General features: G+C 34.8%; 2 protein-coding genes and 1 long non-coding RNA gene across 3 annotated transcripts; 1 reads left to right on the top strand and 2 right to left on the bottom strand.

The window, feature by feature from the left end:
* Window positions 1–2,284: 2,284 nt before the first annotated feature.
* On the top strand, window positions 2,285–3,035 carry LOC149488432 (prostaglandin E synthase 3-like). Its single transcript, XM_089695567.1, has one exon. It carries the CDS (start codon window positions 2,454–2,456, stop codon window positions 2,946–2,948), a length of 495 nt encoding a protein of 164 aa, XP_089551693.1. The 5' UTR covers window positions 2,285–2,453; the 3' UTR covers window positions 2,949–3,035.
* Window positions 3,036–10,568: 7,533 nt separating this feature from the next.
* Window positions 10,569–27,583, bottom strand: LOC149488430 (uncharacterized; the record flags this gene model as incomplete). Its single annotated transcript, XM_089695546.1, has 22 exons — window positions 10,569–12,321; window positions 12,402–12,658; window positions 12,783–13,226; window positions 13,662–13,829; window positions 14,319–14,342; window positions 14,661–14,797; window positions 21,868–21,994; window positions 22,093–22,248; window positions 22,339–23,263; window positions 23,344–23,577; window positions 23,675–23,801; window positions 23,886–24,024; window positions 24,095–24,224; window positions 24,312–24,362; window positions 25,877–25,915; window positions 26,001–26,036; window positions 26,118–26,210; window positions 26,452–26,552; window positions 26,714–26,888; window positions 26,964–27,023; window positions 27,129–27,237; window positions 27,466–27,583. Coding segments are annotated over 22 exons (5,382 nt in total), but the record flags the coding sequence as incomplete, so codon positions are not given.
* Window positions 15,782–16,956, bottom strand: LOC149488431 (uncharacterized). Its single transcript, XR_016315653.1, has 2 exons — window positions 16,630–16,956; window positions 15,782–16,004 (listed from the first exon to the last, which is right to left on the bottom strand). It is a non-coding gene; the product is annotated as an uncharacterized LOC149488431 (long non-coding RNA).
* Window positions 27,584–27,887: the final 304 nt, after the last annotated feature.

Raw genomic sequence — 27,887 nt, 5'->3', positions numbered from 1 at the left:
TTTGCACAGGTAACCATCGTCGTGCAGTCATTTACGAAAATCGCCATGCCATACTTTTCGGACGATTCCAAATGGTCGCCATACCGCCGAAAATCTGCAAAAATTTTTTATTTCGCCTATCTTTTTGTACCAGTATTGCATTTGGCTTTTTGGAGAGTATTTGATAAAATGTGACCATTATTATATTTGCCATACTTCTAGTAGGGGGAAAAAGTGCTGTCATACTTGAAAAATAAATTTATTATTAATTTATATAAGTGAAGATTTCCAACACCTAGATCTTTGAAATTTTGTATTTATATTCGTCGATCCTCAAACTTACAGGAAAAATAAGTGCCATACTGTTACAAATCGTTTGACTTTCGCTATTTTCCGACGAGTTCGACTAACGCCCACGCGACTAAGCCGCCGGTACCAGCGTTCACACCATCATTTTTCTTTTTGTCATTGCGTACTAAGAACCCTGTAGAACCGCCATCCTGTTACAAATGACTCGAAATTTTGTGTCAGTATCTCCCGGTCTAATAGATTTACAATGGCACTTTCAATTTACTCAATGATAATTACAATTGCAATTTCTTCCCGATTAAGTGAGTTATATTTGCATTTAATAGATCATGTTACCTATAGGTAAATCAGGAAAATATATATTTTTGTTATAATTTCTTAATGATCTCAAAAATGTGAATACAAATATTAATTATTCTTGTACCATATATTTTGTTATAAGTATAAAAGCGTATGTTATTTTTTTAGAATTTAATTGTTAATTTTAATATTATATTTAAGTTATCAATTTGATAACTATCAAATAATTCAATAGAAAAAACATTCAATTGATGACATCTAAGATTTAAACGCAACAAATAAACTGGTTTAAAACCGTTTTATTCCTGTATTGGGTTGTAAAGGGACAATTTAGACATAATAACTACTGTTTCTTTGGAATGAACTTGAGAATAAAAAATCGTTTACAATTACGACAGTGCCTGTTATTAGTTTAAACTAGATTTTTACATTACGAAATTACTTAACTTAGGTTTGCTTAAGAAAATGCAATACAATTTCAATAAATGGAATGCGATAAATTTAAGAATTTTGAATTACATCACTTGCACAACAATCGCTATATAGTAAGTTTCGAATTTTTCGTATGTACCTATATCTGTGATTCTAAAGTAAATACCAACGTCTATAGTTCCATGCAATCATAATGACTGCTCGGAACTGCACCGTTGCTCGAATGTACGGCGACGATTGTGTGATATTTCAAGTTGCCATTAAGTTTGCATCCGAGTAATGTTCAGATTAGATACTAGTATTTGTCTGTAGAAGTTGAATGTTGTAACTTGTATCTTTATTTACAATTATATAAGGAGTCCATTTGAAACCTGCCAAATAACATATATTGTGTAGAATGTTAAATTATAACAATAAATTAAAACTTTACATGTGTTTTATTATTTACTAGCACTGCGGGTAAAACCGCAAGGGTTTTATCCGTAGTGCTCCACTCCTGCTGGTCAGCGTGATGATATACAGGGTGTAATCGTTAAGTGTGCACAGGCGATTATTCCGTAACTATTAGAGATATAAAAAAACTTTAAACTGATATTGAAAGTACTTAACCTAATAAGTAAAATGGCCATAATATTTTTTTTTAAATAAAACGAGAAATATCAATCGCAATACGCAATCGGATCGCGATGGATCGTCCGGTGTGAACCCAGCTAAATAGAATCTCCTATTCTTTTTGTCATTGCGTACTAAGACCCCTGTAGAACCGCCATCCTGTTACAAATGACCCGAAATTTTGTGTCAGTGTTTCGGGCACAGAACAGTAAATGTTCTGTGGTTTTGGGTGTGGTCAGAACGCTGATACCGGATAATTCACAGGGATAATTAATGTTTTTATCGACATCATTTTAAAGAAAAATGATCTGTGAAAATGATGAACGCTGATACTGGATACCTTAAGATACTGTAATATTTTATAGTAGAGAATCTTAACATAAAATATTATAGTATCTTCTGTGATCTTCACCGTGTAGTATTTTTCTATAATCTGAAAGCGAACTTCTTTATAGATTAATATTCATGGGTGGCAAGCACTATAATTCGCCGTAAATTCGCCCCCCAAATCGAGACTACTCTATTTCTGAAAATAAAATAATCACATTATTAGACGTTTAATTAATAAAACTAGGTAGGTAATAATTTGATGTGACGAGTGACGACATATTTATTATTTTGTTATTAATCTATGATTCTCGAATAGTATCGTAATATGAAAAATCAACATGGCAACCCTCCTCTATAAAAAAAATCGTGGTTTGGTAAAGAGTGCATGGAATTTTTAATCAAATTGTGATTTTTGCGTTGCGTTACATAGTTTGATCGATTATTATAGCCCTATAGTGCAAAACTTTATACCAAATTATAACCAATTGAAGATGGCCGGTGAAACTCCAGTTCCTCCTCAAGTCCTGTGGGCACAACGGCGAGAAGACGTATTTCTCACATTTAGCGTTGAATCCAAAGACCCGACTATTAAAATAGAAAAGGATTCAGTTTATTTTAAAGGTGTAAGTGCGCCCGACAAGAAAAATTATGAGGTGACAATACCATTATACGATATGGTCGTACCAGAGGTTAGCGGTTTTGTTAATAAAGGCCGGTGTATAGAAATGGTTCTTCGTAAAGAAAAAAAAGATGCTTCATTTTGGCCTTCTCTAACTAAAGATAAGAAGAAGCCTCATTACCTTAAAATAGATTTTAATAAGTGGAAAGACGAAGATGATGAAATTGAAGGTGAGGGAGAAGGAAACTTTAACTTCGATGATATGATCCGATCAATGCAAGGAGGTGCAGGAGATAAAAATGAAAAAATCTCATTTGATAATTTAGAAAGCGATTCTGATGATGAAAACCTACCTGATTTGGAATGAGAATGTCTTTAGTGCTAATGAAATACAGTGCAGTACTTTATGTATAAGGTTTTTACAGTTATAATAAAATCTTTTTATTAAATACAATGTTTTATTGCTGAAACTTCAGGAATAATATTTCTGACTTGAACTTAATGAATTACAATTATCGATTTTAAGGTACAATATTTTCCTTCTTAATAATTGTATTTGTAGATGTGCTAAAAACTTCTAACTATTAAAAATTCTTTCATGATCACATTTATATGGAATTTTTTTGTTAAATATCAATAATGCTTCTGCTACTCCCTTCTTTATTTTGTGGTAAGCATTAGCGAGCAAGTACTTGGATAAAACTAAATTCCTCAATCTAACTGGTTATGCATAAATATTACTCAAAAGAATATTAAATAAAATATAGAAATCACTTGTGTGATTATAGACATTTCTCAAAAGCATAGCTTCGAAGCATCTCCGAGCATGAGATATGAAGAATAATAATTATTCCAACATTAATGCTATGTGGTTAACCACAAAATAGTGTATTTTATAAAAATAATAGCGTTCACAAATCATGATGAATATTTTTTAATTTTTTTTCTAAAACTGTTCTTATTGTACAAGTTAGAACATACTCAATAAATTGAATAATAATACAAAAAAGGCATTCTTTAAACAAGAGGCTATACAGAAATCTATCAGGCAATCTGTTTTTGTTTAATCTATAAACTTGATGACAGAATAGCAATAGGTCATACCTCGGAGGGTCATACATAAAAAAAATAGAAGTCAAAACAGCCACCATAATGTTGTATAATAATTATTAGGAGAAATAACTTTGATTTTGTATTGTAAATTCTTAATCATAAGAAATAAGGATCATATTAAAAGATGATGAATTTTCTTATCAATTTTTAAATAGGGTGACCAATATATTGCATTTAAACAGCTATACATTAGTGATTATGCGTACGAGATAACGCTTTATCTAGTGTTGCTACTCTTTATAAGAAATACCCAGGTTTAGATTTGAGAGGCCTATAGAAATCTAAATAACAAGACACCAAGACACTATAGAAAAGCTATAGAAGTGCTATAATTTCATAATTAGTATGAAAACCAATGTCGCCAAAATCAACACATTTAAACCGATAGCTAAACAGTACACACAAGTAAACTATGCCTTTTATTGGTGAGCTTCATTTTAGTGAAAACTAACTTTAAAAAATAAATACAGCATTTTATTAAGTACCCTTACGCACGGTCAGTTTATTTTCGAATAACATCCCCAGGACCCAGGTACATGAGATGTTTTGTTTCTTTTTGCTCAGAAAAATACAAATTCGAAAAAATTCGGCTTTTCTACAACAGAAGGCGTTTATTTTCAATAGATATAACTTTGAACCTAAACAAATACAAATAAGGTTGAAATTTGTGTTGAACGTGATTATAATGCTAGGCGTCCATTAGAGACGGATCGGGGCGGGTCGCATCGGAACGGGCCGTCTCTAATGGACGCGCTGTTTGCTCCTGCGTCCACCTGTACGGGGCGCGGCGGACCGCCTAGGCGGATTTTATCTAACAGACGCTCGCCGCTCACATCCGCCTGCCTGCGTCCACTAGACGGGTTGGGGCGGGCCGGGCCGCAGCGCACCGCCGGCAGAAATCCGCCTGCGAAGCGATATCCACCAAAGCGTTGCGGCCCGCCCCGACCCGATCCGTCGCTAATGGACGATGTTTCATACAAAACATAGGCCGGCGTATTTTTGCGTTGCGATGCGGCCCGGCCCGATCCGCCTAGTGGACGCCTAGCATAAGAATGGTCGACTGTGTCATTCATATTTCACTGTTATTTAGATTACTATGGTGACATTCGTATTAATTGTAAATATTCTTTAATTTTAAGGAATTTAACTAATTAATTAAAAGGGATTATTTCTAAAAAAAATAATTACCGATTAAATGTTATTCCTTATTAGTGCAGGATGAATTTACGCAATGGGAAATGACGAAACACACTATGTTTACACACGCACGTCTCGAGAGCAACTGAAGAGCGACGAACGCACTGGTGGCTTGGTAGTCACCTGATTGGCGACTTCTAGTGTCTTGTTATTTAGATTTCTATGGACAGGCCCACAGAACAGTAAAAACATATAGAAGTGCTGTAATGTCTAATTAGTATGAAAACCAGTGTCGCCAAACCCACACATTTAAACCGATAGTTTTACAGTACACTACAAGTAAACTATGCCTTTGATTGGACAGCTTAATTTGAGTAAAAACTGACTTAGGTTATAAATTCAGCATTTCAATATGTACCCTAACGCACCATGTTACGGTTTATTTTAGTATAACATCCCTAGGTATATTAGCTGTTTTGTTTCTCATTGCACAGAAATTCCAAATTCGAAAACATTCAGCTACTCCACAACAGAGGGCGTTAGTTTTCGATAGATATAAATTTGAAACGCAACACATAGAGATTAGCTTAGATCATTAAGTAATGGATAACACATGCAGGCGTTTCCCCTTTTGCCGAGGTATAAGATTATTCGAATCGAAAAATCTTATGCTTTCATAAAAACTACTTGCGTAATCGATTACGAACACTCTGCGTATTCGTAAAACATCGAAAGGACGTCTGCGAGTGCTCCGCTAAAAATGCCGTTTTGCACTGTCAAGTCTTGCAGAAGCAATTCAAACATGTCGAATTATAAAAAAGATGGAATAACCTTTCATTTGAGTATATATTTTTATTTTTTTAACGTACATTTCTAATTAAATAATCGAGTCATGTGTTTACTTGATCATTGATGCGGCCTCACGAGACTATCATGGAAAGAAAATATACAAATTTAATCTTTATGAACTAAGAGATAAAGTTGAATTTAAAACGCGATATTGAACCGCATTCCCCACGAGACTATAAAGCGATGTAGCGAGACTATCTTGAAGAGAAAATATACAAATTTAATCTTTATGAACTAAGCGATAAAGTTGAATTTAGAACGCGATATTGAACCGCACTCCCCACGAGACTATAAAGTGATGTAGCGAGACTATCTTGAAGAGAAATTCAAATTTAATCTTTATGAAATTAGTGATAGAGTTGAATTTAAAAACTCGTCGCTTAAAAGGTCGTAAATTTTTACGACTTTCTTAGTGACGGACTGCTTTTAAGTTGAACGTCGATAAAAAAATATTTTTCTACGTATAATTTGAAATGAGATGAGAATTAATCTTTATTATATTAAAATTTTACACAACTGCATAAAAAGGAGTATAATGTTTATTTTGTAAGTCTTGTATATATTTATTAAAATTTACGCTCGGTTACTTTTAACTGGCAGAACATTTTAATGGTACGGAACCCTTCGTGCGCGAGTCCGACTCGCATTTAGCCGTTTTTTTGTAATGTTAATCTTGTAACCTTTCTATTATGTAATCTATACTAATATTATAAAGCTGAAGAGTTTGTTTGTTTGTTTGTTTGAACGCGCTATTCTCGGGAACTACTGGTCCGATTTGAAAAATTCTTTCGGTGTTAGATAGCCCATTTATCGAGGAAGGTTATAGGCTATATATCATCACGCTACGACCAACAGGAGTGGAGCCACGGGGGTGAAACCGCGCGGAGCGGAGATATAATATTAGAGCCAGCGCGCACGAGCAACTTTGTCTCCGCAACTATTTTGTCTCTCCCATCAATTTGTATGGGGAGTTGCGTCGCTACGTGCGCGCACTTTCATACTAGCCCATAGGTGGGAGAGACAAAATAGTTGCGGAGACAAAAAAGTTGCGGAGACAAAGTTGCTCGTGCGCGCACTGTCTTAATGTTATTTCTAATTTCAACAAAATTATTATTTTTGTAATATCGATATGGTTACATCCCTTTAGAGCGATTGTATTATTACGTATATGTACAGAGATTTTTCTGTGTAATCGATGTATGTGTGCAAAAACATGCTAGTCTGTTAATTTTGTAATAGTTTGAGTTTGTAAAGACACAAATTATTTTTGTGAATGTGTGATTGTGTTTCAAAGTGTGAGTTACCCTCCCCGCACCAAAATCGGCAGAAAGTTTAGTTAGAACATTTGCCAGCGTGCTCCATCCATTACTTAATGATCTAAGGAGATTAGGTTGAAATTTGTGTCACTCAACATTAATGACATTAACTTGATATTTATCTGATGCTATGCTCTGAGGGATGTCAGCCTTGTTATCGATAATTCACAAATAAATATTTTTTGTGTATTTTTTTTTCTTTCTTTTATATGAGTATAGTATAATGCGTCACATTTTGGAGTATGTTTATTACTACTAAGTACGTCTTTTTATATTATTATTATTAAATAAAAAACGGAATAGAATAGTATAAATCTATATTTACAAAATACAAACAGAAAATATGCATTATTTTAAATCTTGGAACTGCTGTAGGTTTGATGTATCGGTGGCCTTTGTTAGACCGCTTAGTACTGTTCGGCATCCAGTTAACTCGTCACGTTGCATTTATCCATTTCTCTTTTAAATTAGCCTCTTTGGGAAATCTATAAATAAATTAGACAAATGAAAGCTAAGGAAAAATAAAATAAAATTTAATATTTATAATGTTTGTCTTTTCTAAAGTATCGATACTGTCGATATGCACCACAAGCATCACTAAAGCGAAATTCGTTTGTTTATTGCAATAATATTCCAGAAAGTCTTGTTTGCTGTTCAATCTATAATAGTACTAATTTCTTATGGATTAAGGTTCATTTTGACTAGATATTTGTAAGGTCAACTGGGGGAAATGCGTCTATGGGGTAAATGCAGCTTTTTGCCATTTCTCTAAAACTAATAAAAACACTACTACTCCCGCCATCTAGAGGTAGCAGTTTAAACTAAATTCGTAACTTTAAAAAGAAACAGAGGGCGTTGTCCATCAGATGTTTGACATGTCGACCATTTTGTAAAACACTTGTTTGTGCGCAAGAGGAGCAGCAAGAGGTGAGTGCTTATAATCCATAAAAATCCCTGGTTTTTGTTTGATTTTCAGGAAGATTTTATAATCCAGGTACGCAATACATGTTTGCTCGTCTGTTCACGTAGTTATTTTTATTTCATACATCTTAATTGTTGAAATATGAATATTGTAATTTTTAGGTAATGGTTCGATTTTAAGGATAAATGCGTCTGTTTATTTTGGGTAATTGCGTCTGTGTGAAGCATTTACCCCGATGCCAGGGGTAGTCAACCTTTGTATGAATGAGTACATTTCTAGTTATTTTTTCTTTCTATAACGCTTGTTATGAACACTCAATAATTTTAATGTTCCTTTTTATTTTTCGAATCATTTGAAAAGTCAGTAAAACAATTTTTTACTGGGCGCACCAAGTAAACCATCAAAATTCTACTAATATAAACGCGAAAGTTTATGAGTATGGATGTATGTTTGTTACTCCTCACGTAAAAACTACTGAATAGATTTTAATGAATCTTTACAAATAATATAGCTTATAAATCAGAAATGCAAAAACTTTCGAGTTAATAATATTAGAAGAAGAAGAAGAAAAAATATTTATTTAGTGAAACACACAGACATCTCACATATTAGTAGGATGAACACAACGTAGCAGGACAACGGTTGCCTGGGTCAGCTAGTACTGCATAAAGCTCTATCACTCATATTTACTACAGCATTTTTTTCTGAAAAAAGATTCATACATTTATAATAAATATTTATATACGTGGCTATGATGTGTAGGTGATTCTGACATTCTGGTGTATTTTTAACTACTGGCCAACTTACAAGTTATGCAGGTATTAATTTAGTCGTTTCGTTTCAGGTATTCATGAGTTTGTCAACATGCCGCGCAAATACATAAAAAAAAGAATCCCACTTACTCTTTAGAAACTCTAAAAAAGGCTGTTAATGAAGTTAAAAATGGGACTCTGAATGCTTACCAAGCATCAAAAAAATATGCAATACCACGAATGACCATTGTAGACCGCGTCAAACTTAGAAGAGGCATTGTGAAAGAAACAAAAGGTAGACCAACCAGGATCGATGCAATAAATGAAAAAAGACTGGCTAATGGACTTCGAACGATGGAAAAGTATGGTTTCGGACTATCTTCAAAAGAAACAAGTATAATAGTAACTACGTTTATCAAACGTAATAAAATTAAAACAGATTTTAAAGATGATACACCAGGTTACGATTGGTTCGCAGGTTTTCTGTAATTGAATACCTCCTAATACCTCCTTTATTGTAATTTTTCTGTAATTGAATGTTGAATATGTGATATTTAGATAACATTAATGGCTCATGCAAAGTTTTTGTTAATTTTACTTATTATTTGGATCCTTTGTTACTTATCTGGATTACAAGATCAAGTAATTTGATTGTTGTATAAGCTCTTGCTCAAAAAGAAAGACTTGAACTCATTCCCATTTAATATGCTTTGTTTATTCGCAATTGAAAAATACTTTATGTGTTACCATTGTATGCTTAAATATTTGTAACAAATATACCTACCTTTAAATAAATGTTGCAATTTTAATATAATAATTAGTATTATTCCAATGTGGAAGCCCATCTTAAGAAAATGTTGACAACATCTGGATTAGTCATTGGGTAAATGCGTCCGTGCAGTATGTAACGCATTTTCCCCATCTAAATTAAAGTGGTTCTAGTAGTCTCAGTTTTTTCACTTTTTTAAATTGTGAAGTATAACTGAATGCAGCATTTCAAAAAGAACTGACTTACCTTTGTTTCAACTTCAAAAAATATCTGGTTTAAGAGTTATTCATAGCAGACGCATTTACCCAAAATGGGGTAAATGCGTCTAAAATCTAAATTTTAAAAAACCTCTGATAACTTTTATATACGTTACTCTTAAATAAAGCTATTAATTATATCTTAAACATAATTAGTTACTAAAGACATATTTGATGAAATTTTTTAAAAGGACTTCATAGTTTAACTTTTGTGGGTCATGAAAGTCAACAAACGAAAAATGTGACGCATTTCCCCCAGTTGACCTTATACAATTTTGACAAATTACGACAAGCGAAGTTATAACATAAAATATAATTAAAATAAATTAAAATAAGACTTACCGACGGTATGAAATGCCTTCATTGCTGATATTATTTCGTCTGCTATCATTTTTGCACTCTTTATACCGAACAACACGTCCTAATTAATGAATAAATATGGAAAAAAGGTTTGACAGCTGACAACCGACTCGAATATTTTTCTGCGCACAACTGAGAGCAAGTTAGGTGATCTAAACTTATCATTGACACGTGGGCCACGCCCACATCACACTTCTATCTACTTTACTGTTCTGTGGACAGGCCCAATCATTTATTTATTTACATTCTGCTGACACCATTCTCTAAACATTTCTGAGGCAACTTAACAATTTGATTTTTTTTTGTAGTAATCAAATGCTTTTTACATGCGATTTCTTTTTATAAAATAGAAAAAAAATCGATCACGAACATCGCGTCTTTTTTCCATTCTGGGGAACGCCTAGCCTCTCGGCCAACCGGTGATTCTGCTGATCGAATTTCTTTTACGATTTTTCAAGCGTAGATCTCAATCCCTAACTTATCATAAAGAAAAAATATTAAAACAAACTGGGTACTCCATTTCGAATTAAAATTTATTTTGTAGACTCTGATAAAGTCACATTTACACTATACAAATGAAATTGTTGTCCATGTCGCCGAATGTTTAACGTTATTGCCATACAGTAAATAAGTCTGTTCAGACTTTCACATTTTAATATATAAGCAGAACCTTGTCCTGGGCAAAATATCGGTGCACCATGACTTTGACAATCAAACATAAAGTAGGACATTCCAACTCTGCCAAATGCTAAATTTTTCGCTGGACTTATCAACATGCCTAGATTATTTTTCTCAAAAAAGTAGACCAAGGCCTTACTCAAATTAAAACGATCAGGTTGTATATTATAAACAAATCCAAATATAACTTTATCAAATTTAAAGGAAAACGAATAGGGATACATTTCGTCATATTTTGTGTCCAAATCTTCAAGTGCCATTTCATGATTTTGTTGTCCACTTACTTTAGCGTGACATTTTGAATGGAATTTGTTTCCATTTTCCACGATACCGTCAAGGAAACTACCAGTCCATGCACTAAGATTGCAAGCTTGTGTCATTACTAATGCGACTATACTTGTAGCTAAATACTGTTTACCACGATACGCTTCTTCAAATTTAGCATCCATAGGATGAACAGAGCCCCAAAGTGAATAAAGATCTCCTGGAAATTCAATGTCCCAATCCTTCCACATAGCTTTAGGCGTTTTTCTTTCGAAACCCAAATCATTAACAGGGTTCATACGAGACCAAGGGATTGTTTCAATATTCAGCCAATACATTTTCTCGTCAACTATCGGACGTATTCTTTTTCGTTTTAAGTATGGCGTATTGGGATTTTCATCAGGTTTAAAAAGTGGGCTAAGTCTGTAATTCAATGCTGAGTGCCGAGGCGCAGTTTTTACAGAAGTTAATTCGAAAGTATAAAATTCTGGCGTATTGGGGTCTGATGCTATTTTAAGAAGTCTGTTGATTAATGCGTCAAAAGTTCTGTATAAAGTCCAAGATGCTACGGATCCCGGAGATTTAAGCGACGTTCCAGCATCAGCAGCTTTTTTCTTCTCTGCATCTGTTGGTTCAGTATTTTCAGATGGCGGTGGATAAGGATCAAATAAGTGGTAATAGCCTTCATTTTGACAAATTACGACATTACAAGAAGAAAACCGACAAATAACATAGCGTAGCCTTTTTAGAACCGCCCGAAGATATTGGTCTAGTCGTTTTTCTGGATTTTCATTGATGACCAGAATTTTCTTTATGTTAACATTGATGAATTTGCCATCCAAGATTATATTTTTAATAACCCTTTTCTCGCAAACACTTTTATTTGTAGCTTTTTCGAAAATTTCTAAACCTTTTTCGATACATGTATCAATTAGTAAATGATCCCATGTCCGTATGGGATGCATTGTAGCCATCAACATAGCAATCAAACAAACAAAGTGGCACGCCTTTACATCTGAAGATGACTTTTTATCCTTGATAGCTGTGGTACCCTCTATTCTATAAATACCATTGATTAATTGATATCCAATTACCATTTCACTTTTCGCTTCTGCGGAATCAACAGACGACTTCTTTTTGTCTGATGAACTTTTCCCCGAGTCCACAATAGAAAATTTTGACTTATTAGATTTGGGCATTCCCGTTTCAAAGTCGTAATCTTCCGGCAGTTTTAAACGGGGCTCATTCAATAATCTTCTTACAATTATCCTGCTTAAAACAAATTGTTGTTCTGCAGTTTTTCCATCCTTGTTATATGATATTCTGTGAAAGAAGGAAGTAGTTAAGTATGACGGAAGAAATGTGACGTATTCGATATATTAATAAAAGAAAAAACATCTGACCTTGCAATTAAGTCATGAAGATTTCTAAATCGTAAAAAGCACGCTTTTCCTTTTCCTGACAAATCCCTTAATCCCATCGCATTACAAGGGCTGCCATCATAAAGATAATAAAGACCATTTCTTTTGAAAAATGCGCAGCTGTATGTTGCCGTTGTAACCATGCCTCTGTCGTATCTATTGAAAAATTTGCGAACCATTACATCTTCTAATTGCCAAGTTGGCCCTTCGCTCACGACATCTATATTGGCATGATAAGCCTGTAAAAATAAGTGGGTATATAAATAATTTTGTTTACATCTTCAATAAGAATATATCAAAGATATTATATTACGCATTCTTAGAATTTTTAACAAAATATTTTTTATATTGTATAGAACTAACCTGATGACCTATAGCAATTTTAGGAATAATATGCACAGGAGCTAGTTGAAATTTCTCCTGTTTATTTTGGTGTAGTTTTTTAGCTGTATCGATAACAAAATTGACCATTCCCACGGTCCATGTATTCACGCTGTACTTGTATGACGTCACAATAGCCATGATGGCAGCGAAGGGTAGCATGTCTAATGTTTTAGTGTCATTAATTGCAGATGTACCACGAATAATCTGAGTTTGGTCAGGTAGATTCTTAAAATTGCTGGGTTTTGCTAACTCTTCTTCTGGACTGATTTCAAGTTGGTCCTCGGTCAGAGGTTGAGTCATTTTCTTCCGAAGTTGCCTCAACTTGAACCTGTATCGAGCGTCTTCTGTCAGTAATATGTGTCGGTCTACATTCTCGGGTGGCAATGTTTGGACTTCATCTTCTACAATTTCTGCTGGAGCCAACTGTAAAGAGTTTGTATTTATATTAACATTAGGTACGTGACAAAAATTATTTCTACGACGATAGCAAAACAAAAATTCATGATAAAAGAAAACTTATTTGTACATTTATTTACGTTATTCTGAATAAATATTTTAAATTTGTACAACTAATTAAGAGTTAAATAAATAAAAAAATGTTGTGTGGTTTTAAGAAACCACGGTAAAAGTGAAACTTAGGCACAAAATTATCGTATTTGTACGATAATTATCGTACGGTTCCGAACACTGCTTTATACCTACTCGGCAGCCGACCGTCACGCGACATGCGCTACACAGACCAAAAAGTTTGAGAATAAATAATATTGAAAAGTTTTAGTAGTTAGAAGTAATTAGACTAAACTAATATGTAACTTTTCCGAGATATAAAGAACTACATAATATTATCTGTATGTTTACAGGCACTTCGGGTTCGGGTTGCGGGGAGGGTGGCGGCGGCGGGAGGGGCGGGGGCAGCTCCTCCGCTTTCCTCCTCGCCTCCTCCTCCTCCGCTCTCTTCCTCTCTTCTTCCTCTTTCTTCCTCTTCATTGTCTCTTCGTCTTCTTCTTCTTCACCCATTTCTTCCTCCTAGTTTAAATACACATCCATACTAATATTATAAATGCGAAAGTAACTCTGTCTGTCTGTCTGTTACTCAGTCACGCCTAAACTACTGAACCAATTTTCATGAAATTTGGTATGGAGATATTTTGATACCCGAGAAAGGTTATAGGCTACTTTTTATCCCGGGAAAATAAAAAACATTTTTAATATTATTAATTGAAAGATGTTGATGGGCTAAAAGCTAAAAGCTAAGTAAGCAGCATGTTGAAATTTGGCTAATTAAACAATTTTAATTTCAATTATCTATTTACTTTTTAATCATGACACCTTACTTTGAAGCCTAACCGTGTTTGCGAATGTGCCGTTTTTGAACATCGAATGTAATGTTGGTAAATAATAACATTGCTAAGTAATGAGGCCTTTTATTAGTTATTATTTAATTATTTAATTACCTACTTAAATAGTTTAACTAGATTCTTAACAATATTATGGTAGAATATAGAATAAACGCACCTCTTCTTCACCTCCTTCCGGTGGCTGAAAGAAATGAAATAAAACGTTATTCAGTTTTACGTTAATCAGACACAGACTGTAACAAAAGTAACCAAAACAAAGATTACTTGGTTTTAATTTTTTATATTACGCCTAGGACCGATTCAAATAATTGGCGATTCGGTTAATCGGCGTATGGAAAAACTGTATAAGGGTCGGTTCATATCTAACGGAATATGCGTCGCGTATTAATGATTATGAACGCTCGAGTGTTTTTCTATACATTTGTCAGTTCTGGCGTTACGCGACCGATAATACGCGACGCATATTCCGTTAGATATGAACCGACCCTAAGTATCTCACCGGTAAGGGTGGTGGTGTGGGTGGAGGAGTGGGCTCCGGGTCGGGGTCGGGCTCCGGCAACTCGTTGCTCTTGTCGCGGGGCTTCGGCCACGGCGGCACCACTTGTGTCACCGACACCGTAGGGGAATCCAAGTTCACTATCAAAGTACGTATATGTCAAAGAAACCATAAAATTATATACTGTGTCCATTGAGCTATTATTACTACGTATAGAGGAGACACCACGAACAAAATCTGTGCTGCAAGCGCGGCGGCGGCTTGTGAGTCATAGATTAAGCGATGTCATCGACTCACCGCTATAGAGGCGAAACTTTGTAAATATTTTGCTTATTACTTATCAATTAAGAACAATCAATGTAACAAAAAAAATAATTAATCTAATAAATACTTAAATTATTACTTAATAAACTTATCATTTAAAAACTTTTCAATTAAAACCAATCAATGTAACAAACAAAAATTGATACATAGGTAATTGTTGCCGCAACAAAATCGTGCAGAACGGAGCGTTGCGACTGCGTCATCGCGTCGTCACGTCGCGGCGCCGTGCGATTGGCCGCGGATTGACCCCACTGTCCTCTACGACTTCGACTCGCCACGCAACCGCTGAGCAGGACACTCCCTCAACATAATTAATTCTACTAAACGCACTTTGTAATTTTAAATATTAAACTATATACGCACAAGTTTATTGTCTTCTTCTTTCGTCGTCAACATTTTCTGGACCTTCGACACCGGATCACATCCTGGATTTTGGAGACGCAATCGGCGAAGAAGTCGCAAAATTACAGTGCAGTTTGGTAAGACGGCCAGCTAATTTATCCAACCCTGTAAAGCTTCATCTGAGTGATACTGTGCTTTGTATATTCCAGAGCTTTCGGTGTTGCTTGCCTCCTCACGTGCTTTTACGCAACCGAAGAATCTGCTTCACGTGGCACGTAAGTACTTGTAGCTTTTTACTTCAGTCATTATGTCTCTTTCTGAGCAAAAGGAGCTTAAGGATTTGAGGAAAAAAAGGGGATTAATCAAATGTAGGCTAACGAATTTTAAGAAATATGTTTCGTCTTTTGAAAACGTGGATCTTGATACACATCAAAGGGCAGAACTAAAATTACGTATACCAGGTGCACAAAGTTTAATGAACGATTTCAACCAAGTTCAAAGTAAAATCGAAGATCTTGTCCCGGAGTCAGAAACGGATAAACTCATAGAATCACGCGTAGAGTTTGAGAGGGAATATTATGTTGTCCTGGCGATGCTGGACTGCATGGTAAACCCAGATAATTCCGAGGATAGATCTGTTAATAAATCCATTGACTGTTCCTTAGCGCACGACCATACGACCTGTAACAATTTTAATAACGATTCAGTAAAATTACCGACTATTTCTGTACCTAGCTTTGACGGTTCACATGAACACTGGGTAGAATTTCGCGATACGTTTTCATCCTTAATTCATAATTCGAAAACAATACCACCGGTTCAAAAATTCCATTATTTAAAGGCGAGTTTAAAAGGCGATGCCAAAATCGTTATAGAAAACGTTGAATTTTCATCCGAAAATTATCTGGTTGCATGGGAGCTTTTATTACACCGTTTTAATAACACGCGATTGATAGTGCAAAGTCACATTAAGGCAATATTTTCACTTCAAAACGTCTCAAGAGAATCGGCTATTCAATTGCACAATTTAATTGATACAGTTTTAAAAAATTTACGTATTCTTAAAATCTTAGGAGAACCCACGGAATACTGGGACACTTTGATTATTTATATCGTAGTTTCAAAGTTAGATCCTACCACTGAACGCGAGTGGGAACAATTTAAAAATACCTTTTACAAAATAAACAAGGACAAAATTATTAAACTAAACGATTTATTAGAATTCATTAAAGAAAAAGCCGATTTATTAACTACACTATCCGTAAATCACAGTAAACCTAGTATTTCAAATAAATTTTCTACTTACCAAAATAAAAATTCATCATCCAAAATTCATTGCAACATAGTTTCGGATAACAAACAATCTAAATCGCAATCCAATAAGTCGCGCAGCCATTACAAGTCATGTTTGCTATGTAACGAAAAGCATCAGCTGTATTCATGCCAGAAGTTTCTCGACTTATCCCCGCAACAGAGGTATAAGTTAATTACGGATAAAGACTTATGCATTAATTGTATGCGTCCAGGTCATTCGGTTGGTACTTGTCTTTTTGGTCCGTGTAGAAAGTGTGAACAAAAGCACAATAGTTTACTTTGTGATGCAATTAAATTATCACCAATTCAAAAAAATACAGTGACGTTAACTACGTACGAGCACCCCTCGCTTACTAATACGCATCCCGTTTCAGTGGTTTCAGTAGATAACGCACACATGCAACTTCAATGTATTAATCACGCACAAACCGTTATGCATACAAAGGATGACAATTATTCGCAACAGATTGTCATATTGTCTACGGCGATAGTTGAAGTATATAATGAATCGGGTGAGTATTATTGCGCACGCGCAGTTCTAGATAGCGGAAGCGAGCGATCCTTTATAACGCAATCGTTTGCAAATAAATTAAATATACGAATATTACAGTCCACTCAACATATTCACGGTGTAGGTAATTCTATTACGCAATGTTCGCAATCTTGTAACATTGAAATTAAATCGCGCGACGGGAGCTTCACTGCCCGTTTTCAATGTTTGATTTTGCCCCAAATTACATCAAAATTGCCTACAACCACGGTTAATTTAAATCAATTTAATATTCCTCACAATTTATTGTTAGCTGATCCCAATTTTTACGAAAGTCAACCTATTGATTTACTGATCGGTGCTGATTTATTTTGGGAATTAATAGCCGAAGGAAAAATGCGCCTGAAAAGTGGTCCTTTCCTTCAAAACACCAAATTAGGTTGGATAGTGTCAGGTGCAATTAAATCTTTTCCGTATACTAGTAATAAAAAATTATCACATATTAATTGTAATTATTCGACATTATCCACGGAAGATGATTCACTCGATAAGTTAGTTAGGAATTTCTGGGAATTAGAAGAATTATCCGCGCCTAGCAATAAATTACAGCAATTATCGAGCGAAGATAATATTGCTTGTGAGGAACATTTTATTCGCACAACACGTCGACTTTCCGATGGTCGTTTCTGTGTTTCAATTCCGTTGAAACAATCACCTGAGTTATTAGGTAATACACGCGCACAAGCTGAACGTCGTTTTTACGCGTTAGAGAAACGTCTTCAGCAAAATAATAATTATAAAAAGATGTATTCTGATTTTATACAGGAGTATATTAATTTAGGTCATATGAGTCTCGTCAATACGTATGGGAATCCGCACTATTTCCTACCGCATCATGGTGTGTTTAGGGAGCACGCCACCACAACTAAATTACGCGTAGTTTTTGATGCGAGTATGAAGTCTAGTTCCGGCGTATCATTAAACGACATACAAATGATTGGACCTGCTATTCAAGGTGACTCGATTTCTATTTTATTACGTTTTCGCGAGAATAGGTATGTTGCATGCGCTGACATTGAAAAATTTTACAGGCAATTGAATATTGCTGAAGATCAGCGTGACCTGCAGCTGATCTTGTGGCGGGATGATCCCTCAGAGCCGCTGAGGGTGTACCGACTCAACACCGTGACGTACGGAACGGCATCCGCACCGTATCTAAGTTGTAGATGTTTAAAGGAATTAGCCAAACACTCGAATATTCCGTATGTAGCCGATACTATTAATAATTGTTTTTACGTTGACGATCTCATAGTTTCATCGAATTCTATATCCGAATTAGAAAATATTTGTAAAGAAACTAGTAGTCTTTTAGATTCAGCATGTATTAAATTACGAAAGTGGATTTTTAGTCATAATTTAAATTTAATTACGCCTAGCGTTAATGAATCGCAAACACACGATCTATGTTTACTGAATAAAACTTGTAACAATAAAACTTTAGGTATCGGATGGAATAGTCTCGATGATTATATTTATTATTTCACGCAAATTATACAAAAGAGTGAAGTAGTGACAAAACGTATTATTTTATCGTGCGCTTCACAAATATACGATCCGCTAGGATTATTAAGTCCGTTTATTACTATCGCAAAGCATTTATTTCAAAGATGTTGGTTGTTAAAATTGACGTGGGATGAATCGGTTCCTAACGAAATTTCGCAAATATGGGATAAGTTTATAAATGGATTATCTTTTCTTAGCAGTTTACGAATACCGCGTCACGTTATGTGCATTGATCCAGTGCGAACCGAACTACATATATTTACCGATGCTTCACAGGTCGCGTACGGAGCTTGCGCATACGCTCGTACGATCAATGCAACAGCTGATGTCACAGTGCGCTTGATATGTTCGAAGGGTAAGATCGCGCCGACTAAACCTACAACTATACCTAGATTAGAGTTATGTGGTGCGCTGTTAGGTGCACGATTATATTATAAGCTTATTGGATCACTACGTTCAAACTTTAATAAAATTGTATTTTGGACAGATTCAACTATCGTTTTAGGTTGGTTAGGTATGCCTATTAATTTATTAAAACCTTATGTTCAAAATAGGACGGCAGAGATTCACGAGCTGACCAAGGAACATCCATGGCGTCACGTCGCAGGCAAGGATAATCCAGCCGATTTAGTCTCACGCGGGCAAAGTCTAGAAGCGCTTAGCTCCTCATCTTTATGGTGGGAGGGTCCGTTATTTTTACATAATGTACATTTTGAATTGCCCGATTTAAAACATTCCAAATTAATTAATACAGATTTACCGGAAATTAAATCTACAAATATTTGTTGTCACATAAGTAATAATTTAAACGATAATTTAATTATTTTTTCTCGATTTTCACAATATAATAGACTTAAACGCGCAGCTGCTTATGTATTACGTTTTATTAATAACGCGCGAAATAAAACTAATAAGTGGACAGGTTTATTATCAGTCGAGGAATTAAATCGTGCTGAATTAACGTTAGCAAAGTTGAGTCAACAGGAATCGTTTCCCGATATTTACTATGCGCTTAAAAATAATAAAAATATAACGAATATATCAGGCTACAATCAAATTTCTAAATTAAATGTATTCTTTGACGCAAATAATAATTTAATTCGTGTAGGTGGGCGTATTCAAAATTCGCCAAATTTTAGTTTTAATAAAAAATTTCCTATTTTAATCGCAGCTAATCATCATTTTTCACTTTTGCTTTTTCGGTTCGAGCATGAACGTTTACTCCACGCCGGGCCACAGCTTCTACTGTTTACGCTCAGAGAGATGTGGTGGCCGGTCGGCGGCAGAAACCTCGGTAGGAAGGTGGTACATTCGTGCATGCGCTGCGCACGACTGCAACCGACTACGGTCGCGCCTATAATGGGGAATTATACGTTGTGGTGTCGACTACGCTGGCCCAGTGTTCACGTTGAATCGCAAAGGCAGAGGTGCTAAGTTGCAAAAATCGTACATATGCTTATTTATATGTTTTGTTACACGCGCGGTTCACTTGGAACTTGTTAGCGATCTATCGTCGGAATCATATCTATTAGCTTTGAAACGTTTTATATCGCGGCGAGGTAAACCCGTGACTATCTTTTCTGACAATGGGAAGAATTTTGTCGGTCTCATGAATGAGTTCAAAAAATTTTTAGCTACCTGTTCTGATGAAATTAAAGCATATGCAACTTCGCAAAATATTAATTTTAAAATGATACCCTTTTACGCTAGTCATTTCGGGGGATTGTGGGAAGCTGGAGTAAAAAGCTGCAAGCACCATCTCAAACGTGTAGTAGGTAACGCACATTTAACGTTCGAGGAGTTTAGCACAGTATTGACCCAGGTTGAAGCTGTCCTGAACTCCCGTCCTTTGACCCATCTTTCCACAGATCCCAATGATTTCCTTCCACTTAGCCCTGCACATTTCCTGGTTGGTCGTCCGCTGACTGCACCTGTAACGGCTGAGCATCTATACGACGTGCCTGAGCTTCGTCTCCCGAGGTTCCAGAGGGTGGAACAAATACGCCAGCACTTTTGGAATCGTTGGTCCAAAGAGTATGTCTCCGAGATGCAAACGCGAACCAGATGGCACCAGCACAAGGGGGAGCTCAAGGAGAACACGCTCGTTCTCATTAAGGACGACCGATTGCCGCCGTTGAAGTGGAGCTTGGGGCGCATCCACGCGACATATCCGGGGAAGGATGGAGTAGCACGAGTGGCCGACATTCATACTGCAGACGGCATCGTGCGTCGGGCGTTCACTAAAATTTGTCCGCTTCCTTCACCAGATAGCTGATTCTTCGCTTCGTAGTCGACAGTTCGTTGGAACCAGCACGTTCCAAGGCCGGGAGCATGTTGCCGCAACAAAATCGTGCAGAACGGAGCGTTGCGACTGCGTCATCGCGTCGTCACGTCGCGGCGCCGTGCGATTGGCCGCGGATTGACCCCACTGTCCTCTACGACTTCGACTCGCCACGCAACCGCTGAGCAGGACACTCCCTCAACATAATTAATTCTACTAAACGCACTTTGTAATTTTAAATATTAAACTATATACGCACAAGTTTATTGTCTTCTTCTTTCGTCGTCAACAGTAATTTATTGTCATCTTTCATTATTTAACTTTTTTTTTAAATAATATCCACAGTACAATATTTTTTTAATGTGTAAAATCATTTTTTGCTTTAAAACAAACAAGACATGAACGCGACCATCGCACTAAAGCGACTGATTGCAGTTAAGCCATATGGCTTATGTTGAGCGGAACATATGTGATGTAGGCGGTGTCGTCTCCATATGTATATCTCAATGACTGTGTCACGTTTTTCAGGCGAGTCGGGATGTCAGAGCAAAAAAAAACTATAGCTGTACGAGATATAATGTGGTAACGCTAAATTGTGGCTCTAATGAACAAACTCCCAACACGTTGCCATAAAGCCGGTCACTCATACTCGAACGAATACGCAAATCCACAAAGTGTAGGACAATATTTGCAAATGCGCTGGAGCTATTTTTTTTTTTGCTCAATGAATGTTTTCTGTCTTTGAATGGGACATGAATAGAAAACAGAGCGATATTTTTCATAGTATGAAGTGTTACAATTTATTACAAATAAATAATGTATTTATTTATGTATACTTACGAATTATGTAATAAAACGCATAGGCAACAAATTATAAAGAAAATAAAATATCATACCAATTTTTTCTTCAAGCGGTTCAGGGGCAGCATTCTTGTATCTTAGTGGTATTGGCGGTAAATAATCTTCCTGAATGCTATCTACTAATGATATAATATCACCCATTTGCTCTTCATCTACTTGAGGCTGCAGAAATATAATTTATTAATATATTTCATACTTATTTTATCGATACCTATAAACAAAAACCTATGTATTGACATTTTAATGAAATTTTTACGTACTCCTGTAATCGGGCCTTCAAAATCATCTCTGGGCATAACATCGTGAAATATTTCCTTGCCATCCCCTTGTGCCTTACTCATTGGTAAAACTTTCCTTCTCGACTTGCCTTTCGCACCTGGCAATTGCTCGTCGCTCAAAGTGCAAACTATTTGCGCCTAATATAAAACACGTGTTAAAATATTAAAATAAAATATTATAACATAATTAAAATATCGATAAAGAATAAATCTTGACATATGCATTACTTTTGGTTCCCTTTTCTTTAGTTTCAAAACTTTGAATGCATGAATGTAAAACTGCGTAGTAGCCGGTAAATAATCCCAATTTTTAGAAAAAACAGCAGCCATCGTTTCCGGATTTAACAGCATCCAGCAACAAGCTTTCCCTACTTTCACCGATCTTAATCCATCGTTAGTGCGAGGGTAAGGATCGAATAAGTAGTACATTTCTTTTTGCCTCCAGATAGCTAAAGAGTAGTTATTAAAATCTAAAATACCACTATTATATTCATGACTGAAAAATTCTTCTAGACCGGTTTTTATATTTAATATGCATTCTTTAGTTGTATACAATTGCCCTTTTACTCTCTCCCTGTAAATAATTATTTCACAAGCGTATGGGCCGACAATAATTTCGTTTGGAATATTATCAATGGTCATGTCTATCATTACTTTGGGATGGAGGCAGTCCATATACAATTTGTTACCTAATCGTAACACTTTATCTAATGTCTTTGAAAACCAGGTATTGGGTGGCGATATTTTCGCGTAGGTCATAGCTACTACTGCTATAGGAATTGCTTGTCTATACTTTGCATCTTCAAAACATCTGTCGCCTAAATGCATATTCGCGTTCACAATAGCACAATTTTCATTCAAGATTCTGTATCCCATCATAGCCTTTTCCGCCTGTGTTAGTTCCTTATCAGATTCAAAATCTTCGTCGCATTTCTCATCTATCATTTTAAGCACTTTAACCGGAGCCAAAACGAATTTTTGGTCTTCAACCACTCCTCGAGCTAAAACAACATCCGCAACTGATTGCAAATCTTTCACATTTATAAGAGCGGCACATCCATTGGAGAAGTTGGAATACGCTCTAGAATCTCTCCCTGCTGGATCGAAAATATAATAACAAACTTTATCTCTCCATATTACGACTTTCACCACCCTGAAATGAAAATTTACGATAATTTTTAAAGAATAATATTAGAAGATAATAATTTTTTAGGGATTTGGAATCAGGCGTACCTGGTAAGTAAGATTCCAGCTCGGTTTTCTTTAAAGAATGCCTTTAAGCCTCGACATAGGTTATAAACGGTCGGATCGAGAGACATCGTGTACCCCACGATTTCAGGTTCACCTAACAACACTTGCATTCGCTTTCCATTCAATATTAAAGTTTGTTTCTTCCCAAAAGGCAACACTTCGCACATGCCTAGAACAGCGGAATGATCGTGGACTTTTTCTAAGCATTGCACATACCTACAAAATTATGATTTTGTGAGAAATATTCGTTCTTATCATTAATTTAAGCCAGCGCGTGATAAAGTATATTTTTAAATATGATTGGCATATTAACCATTGATCACCGGCGTCTATTAGATTGTCAATAAGTTTCATGGTCCATTGTTTCGGGTGATAATGAAACGCTAAGCAGTACGCCATAACACTCATCGTAAGAGCTTGTCGTCCTCTTGATCTACCCCCTAAACAGAATTATTTACACTTAGCCAAAGATGCAGGTGAAAATTTATTAAATAAAAAAGATTTAAGTATCAGATTTTTTTTACCGAATTTTTGGTCATACATATTAAATGACCCAGTTAAAATGCCATAATGAACGTCTGGTCTTCTTTCTTTTGTGCAAGGTAAGACGGTCAGTGAATGTGTCTGCAGTGTACCCCGTTTTAGATTAGCCGGAATATGTACCTTTAAAATACACCACAGACTAAATATCACGTGTAAATTCAAATATTTTAATTATAATAAACGATCTTACGTGTTCGGGTTTTGGAATTTCATCTAAACCACAAACGGAGTCGTCGTCTTTCATGTGCTTCTGTGTCCCCCTAGCCCTAGGTTTACCATCAGTAACTCCCAATGTCGTGTAAGGAACCTCTGTTCGTAACCTAAAACATTTTATAACAATTGATAAACTAAAAAAAAAATACCTTATAAAGATAGGTGTAGGTACATAAATTAAATTTTGACATTACCCTAATCGCTTTTTCTTTCGCAATTGTTTTCTTCGCATAGCGGCATACTTTCTGTGAATACAGTTAAGTTAATTAATGTAAATTTTGAAGTATGTTGCCTTGTTCCTTTATCGCTTTGTTTTTATCATATTTTCTAAGATTTATTACATAACAAAATACAAAACTACCCGCACCAGGCCCTTTTTATGCATACGTTTTAAAAATATTATCTCATTTAACCCTAGAAAGATAATCATATTGAGTAGTACGGGAAAGATAGTCATGCGTCAAATTTACGCATGTTTTTTAAATCGCTCTAAGTCGAGGTATATTATTATTTTTTCCATAAATTTTAAGTTTTTATATATTTACAGTTATATTAGAATAATTAATACTACAGACAATTTATTTATTATTGTTTTTACATATATAAAAAGACGAAAACATTAAACGTCTGCATTAAATCAACAATTCTTGTAACACGTATTGTTTCTTATAAAAACTTACTTTTTACCACAATTATCAGACTTTTTATATGTTATATAAATTTTGTAGATATAGTTATATGAAAAATTAGTGAGAAACAACTTTAGGACATATCAACATATGCTCACAACATAATATAACTATGTTACATTTTTTGCAGGACGCATTTGCCTTTCGTCCTATTTCAGACGGATAAAAGTATAGTAAATACGTTTTTTTACTGAAGGTCTCCTCAGTACTTTCTTACGATGTACCAGATACTTCATTTGGCAACAAATTGGAGATATTATCACGCAAATATCTTCTCAAAGCTGGTGATTCTAAACCCCCACGCATAAACAAAGAAGACAGTTCCATGCGTCTATATTTCACGTTTTTTTGACTCGGATGTTTTTGTACTTTGTTATTAACATTGTGGCTATAAATTTAATATGCAATATGCAGGCAATTTTAATGATTCCATAAAATAAAGCCATTGGCCAACTCATTGTCTTCCTACTATAGGACATCAGGGAACACATTCGGTCTAATGCATCTACTCCGCCTTTTGCTTGAATGTAATATATCATGTTTGCTTTGTATCTCATCAGGAAAAGCTTCTTCTATGTCACTTTACTCGTCATCTTCAATTTCGTGGTCCTCCTACCTCACTATCGGTATCTTCACAGGGACCCTCATCGCTTTGCATAAGAGCGGCCAGTATACAATATTCTTCCAATTTTCTATCCCCAATTGTTTTCTATATTTGCTTCAACATGTATAAACATAAATTTATAACATAAGTTACAATATACAGTAATAATAAGCTAAAAATATTCAAACTACCATAGAATTCAAAATCTTAAAAGTCACGGTAAAGATAATCATGCGTAATTTTGACTCACGTAGTCGTTATATTTCAAAATCGGTTAGATTAACTTTATTGATATGTATACCATAGGATTTCTACCAGTGAGTTATGAAATGTCCTAAACGCACAGTTATGGATTCGCGACATTTAAAAAGATACAGCTATATTTCGAAAACGCATGAGTCATTTTGACGCAGACTATCTTTCTAGGGTTAATTGAAAATGTAACTATTTTAGAGAATAGACTCACCGGCATTTTTTTCTGGGACAATCTTTTCTTAAGCAAACCCTGAAATGAATAATGTTATGTTCACATTATTTTTTTACACGATATCAACACAAAACATTAGACTTCATATTAATTATTAACTTACCCTCCTTTATGACAAGGTCTTCTTTTTGGTTTATCACTGAAAATATAGTTCATTGGATAATAATCTATTTTATGAAACTTTTAGTAAATATTAAATTTTTATGAGAGAAAACTTTACCTTACTATTTTTCTTGGGCCAGGTGCAAATACTGCATCAGGAACAAAACTTTTGTCTCTATTTATAACTATACCGCTATGAGGTTTATATAAGCTGAAAATTATACTCACAATGACGATTAGATTGAAAATTAGAAGAAAGATAAACAAAAATACTTTATGCACCTACCCATTACGTACATATTTTTAATAACAATCTAATTAGAGATTTTAAAAATGGGTACATAGAAAGCCTAGGTATTGAACCTTTTTAATGGTGACTAACTATATAAATATTAAATACCATATTTTCCAATAAATTGTTGAACACGAAAGAACGGTAATATTAATCTTACTCATAACCAGCTTTTGGTGGCAATGGAGGCTTGTAATCAGCTGACGTAATTATTGTTTTTTGAGCAGGTATAACTTCACCACTAATTTTTGGACTGGGAACCTACAAGCAACCAATATAAACTACAATCCGCCTTTACATTATTTATCTACCGACATGTAAAACTAAAAAGGGTACTTTTATCACGAAAACAAAACTTGAAGTTTAAATTGAACTTATATTAGAAGATCAATATTAATTAAAAATTAAATAAATTTACTGACATTGAATATATCTTTGTCGGAAGGTGAATGTTTTATAACTGGAGCCGGGACTGGCAACGAAATATCTGCTGGTATTAAATCAATATAAGTTACTTTCTTCTTTCTTTTTTTACCCCTTCCTGATGTACCAGTAGCATCATCTTCTTCCAAACCAAAATCGAATCGAGACTTTTTTCTATAATATTTTAAAGACTTTTTGTTTAAATATTCAGCTATGTAACATAAAAACGTTATTTAATGTAAATTTTACCTTGTACCAGCCTCGGATCTTCTAGGCACTTCAACAGGGCAATGGCCTATATACCTTAACCTGTAATCCAAATAAATTTATTGTTTTATATAAGCAATTTAATTTTAGTACTTAGGTATCTACTTTTAATATAAAATTTCATAAAATAAAGTCGAATATTTGAACCTGGTGTGCATAGATGGCGCCATTGGTACACATGTATCTTTGTAATGTCGTGGCATAAATGGTTTAGTTTTAAATGTAGGCGGTTTGAATCCTCGATCCTTTTTTGAACCTTAAAAATTAACAGCAAAAAAAATGTATACTTACATTCATAAATTTTAAATTTTAAGCTCTTTAAAAATGCGTTTAGAATGTATGCCTTGAATCATCTTCGAAATGCGAACAATATTATAATTATTATCTTCACACAGTCGCATTATTATGTAAAACCTTTATCTAGTCTGTAATTAACACAGTGACACTACACCAAAGAAGAAATATATCTGCATTAATTGCTTACTTTCTGCTTGATAAGAGAGAGCTTCAATAATTTCGGCAACATCCTTGCAATCAGTCACCTTGGTCTGCTTGCAAATTTGCTGAAGTTTAGGTGGACATTTACACAATCTGAAATAAAGTACAATAACCAATCACATGTCACGCACCAAATTAAAATAATTCCAATAAACATGTTTAAACTTACCGTTTCTTCATAATTTTATTTATATTTCTTACTCTTTTTTTAATTTTCTTTTAAAAAGTACATAAATTACATACAATTTAATTTATACCAAAAAATTGAGTTATGATTAGTTTTTGACATGTTCCAATAATGAATTTACTTTTATAATCCAGATGAAGTCCAGATGATAGACACTCAAATAGTTACTGTCAGTTTAACAAATTTTATACAAAAAGGATATATTAAATAATATAACATAA

Source organism: Colias philodice, chromosome 5 (genome assembly GCF_061535455.1).
Source record: "Colias philodice isolate Cphi_HAF_F1 chromosome 5, ilColPhil1 Martin Lab GWU primary, whole genome shotgun sequence".
Lineage (NCBI taxonomy): Eukaryota > Metazoa > Arthropoda > Insecta > Lepidoptera > Pieridae > Colias > Colias philodice.
Note: the sequence above shows the minus strand (reverse complement) of the source record. Positions and strands in the feature narration are given on the sequence as shown.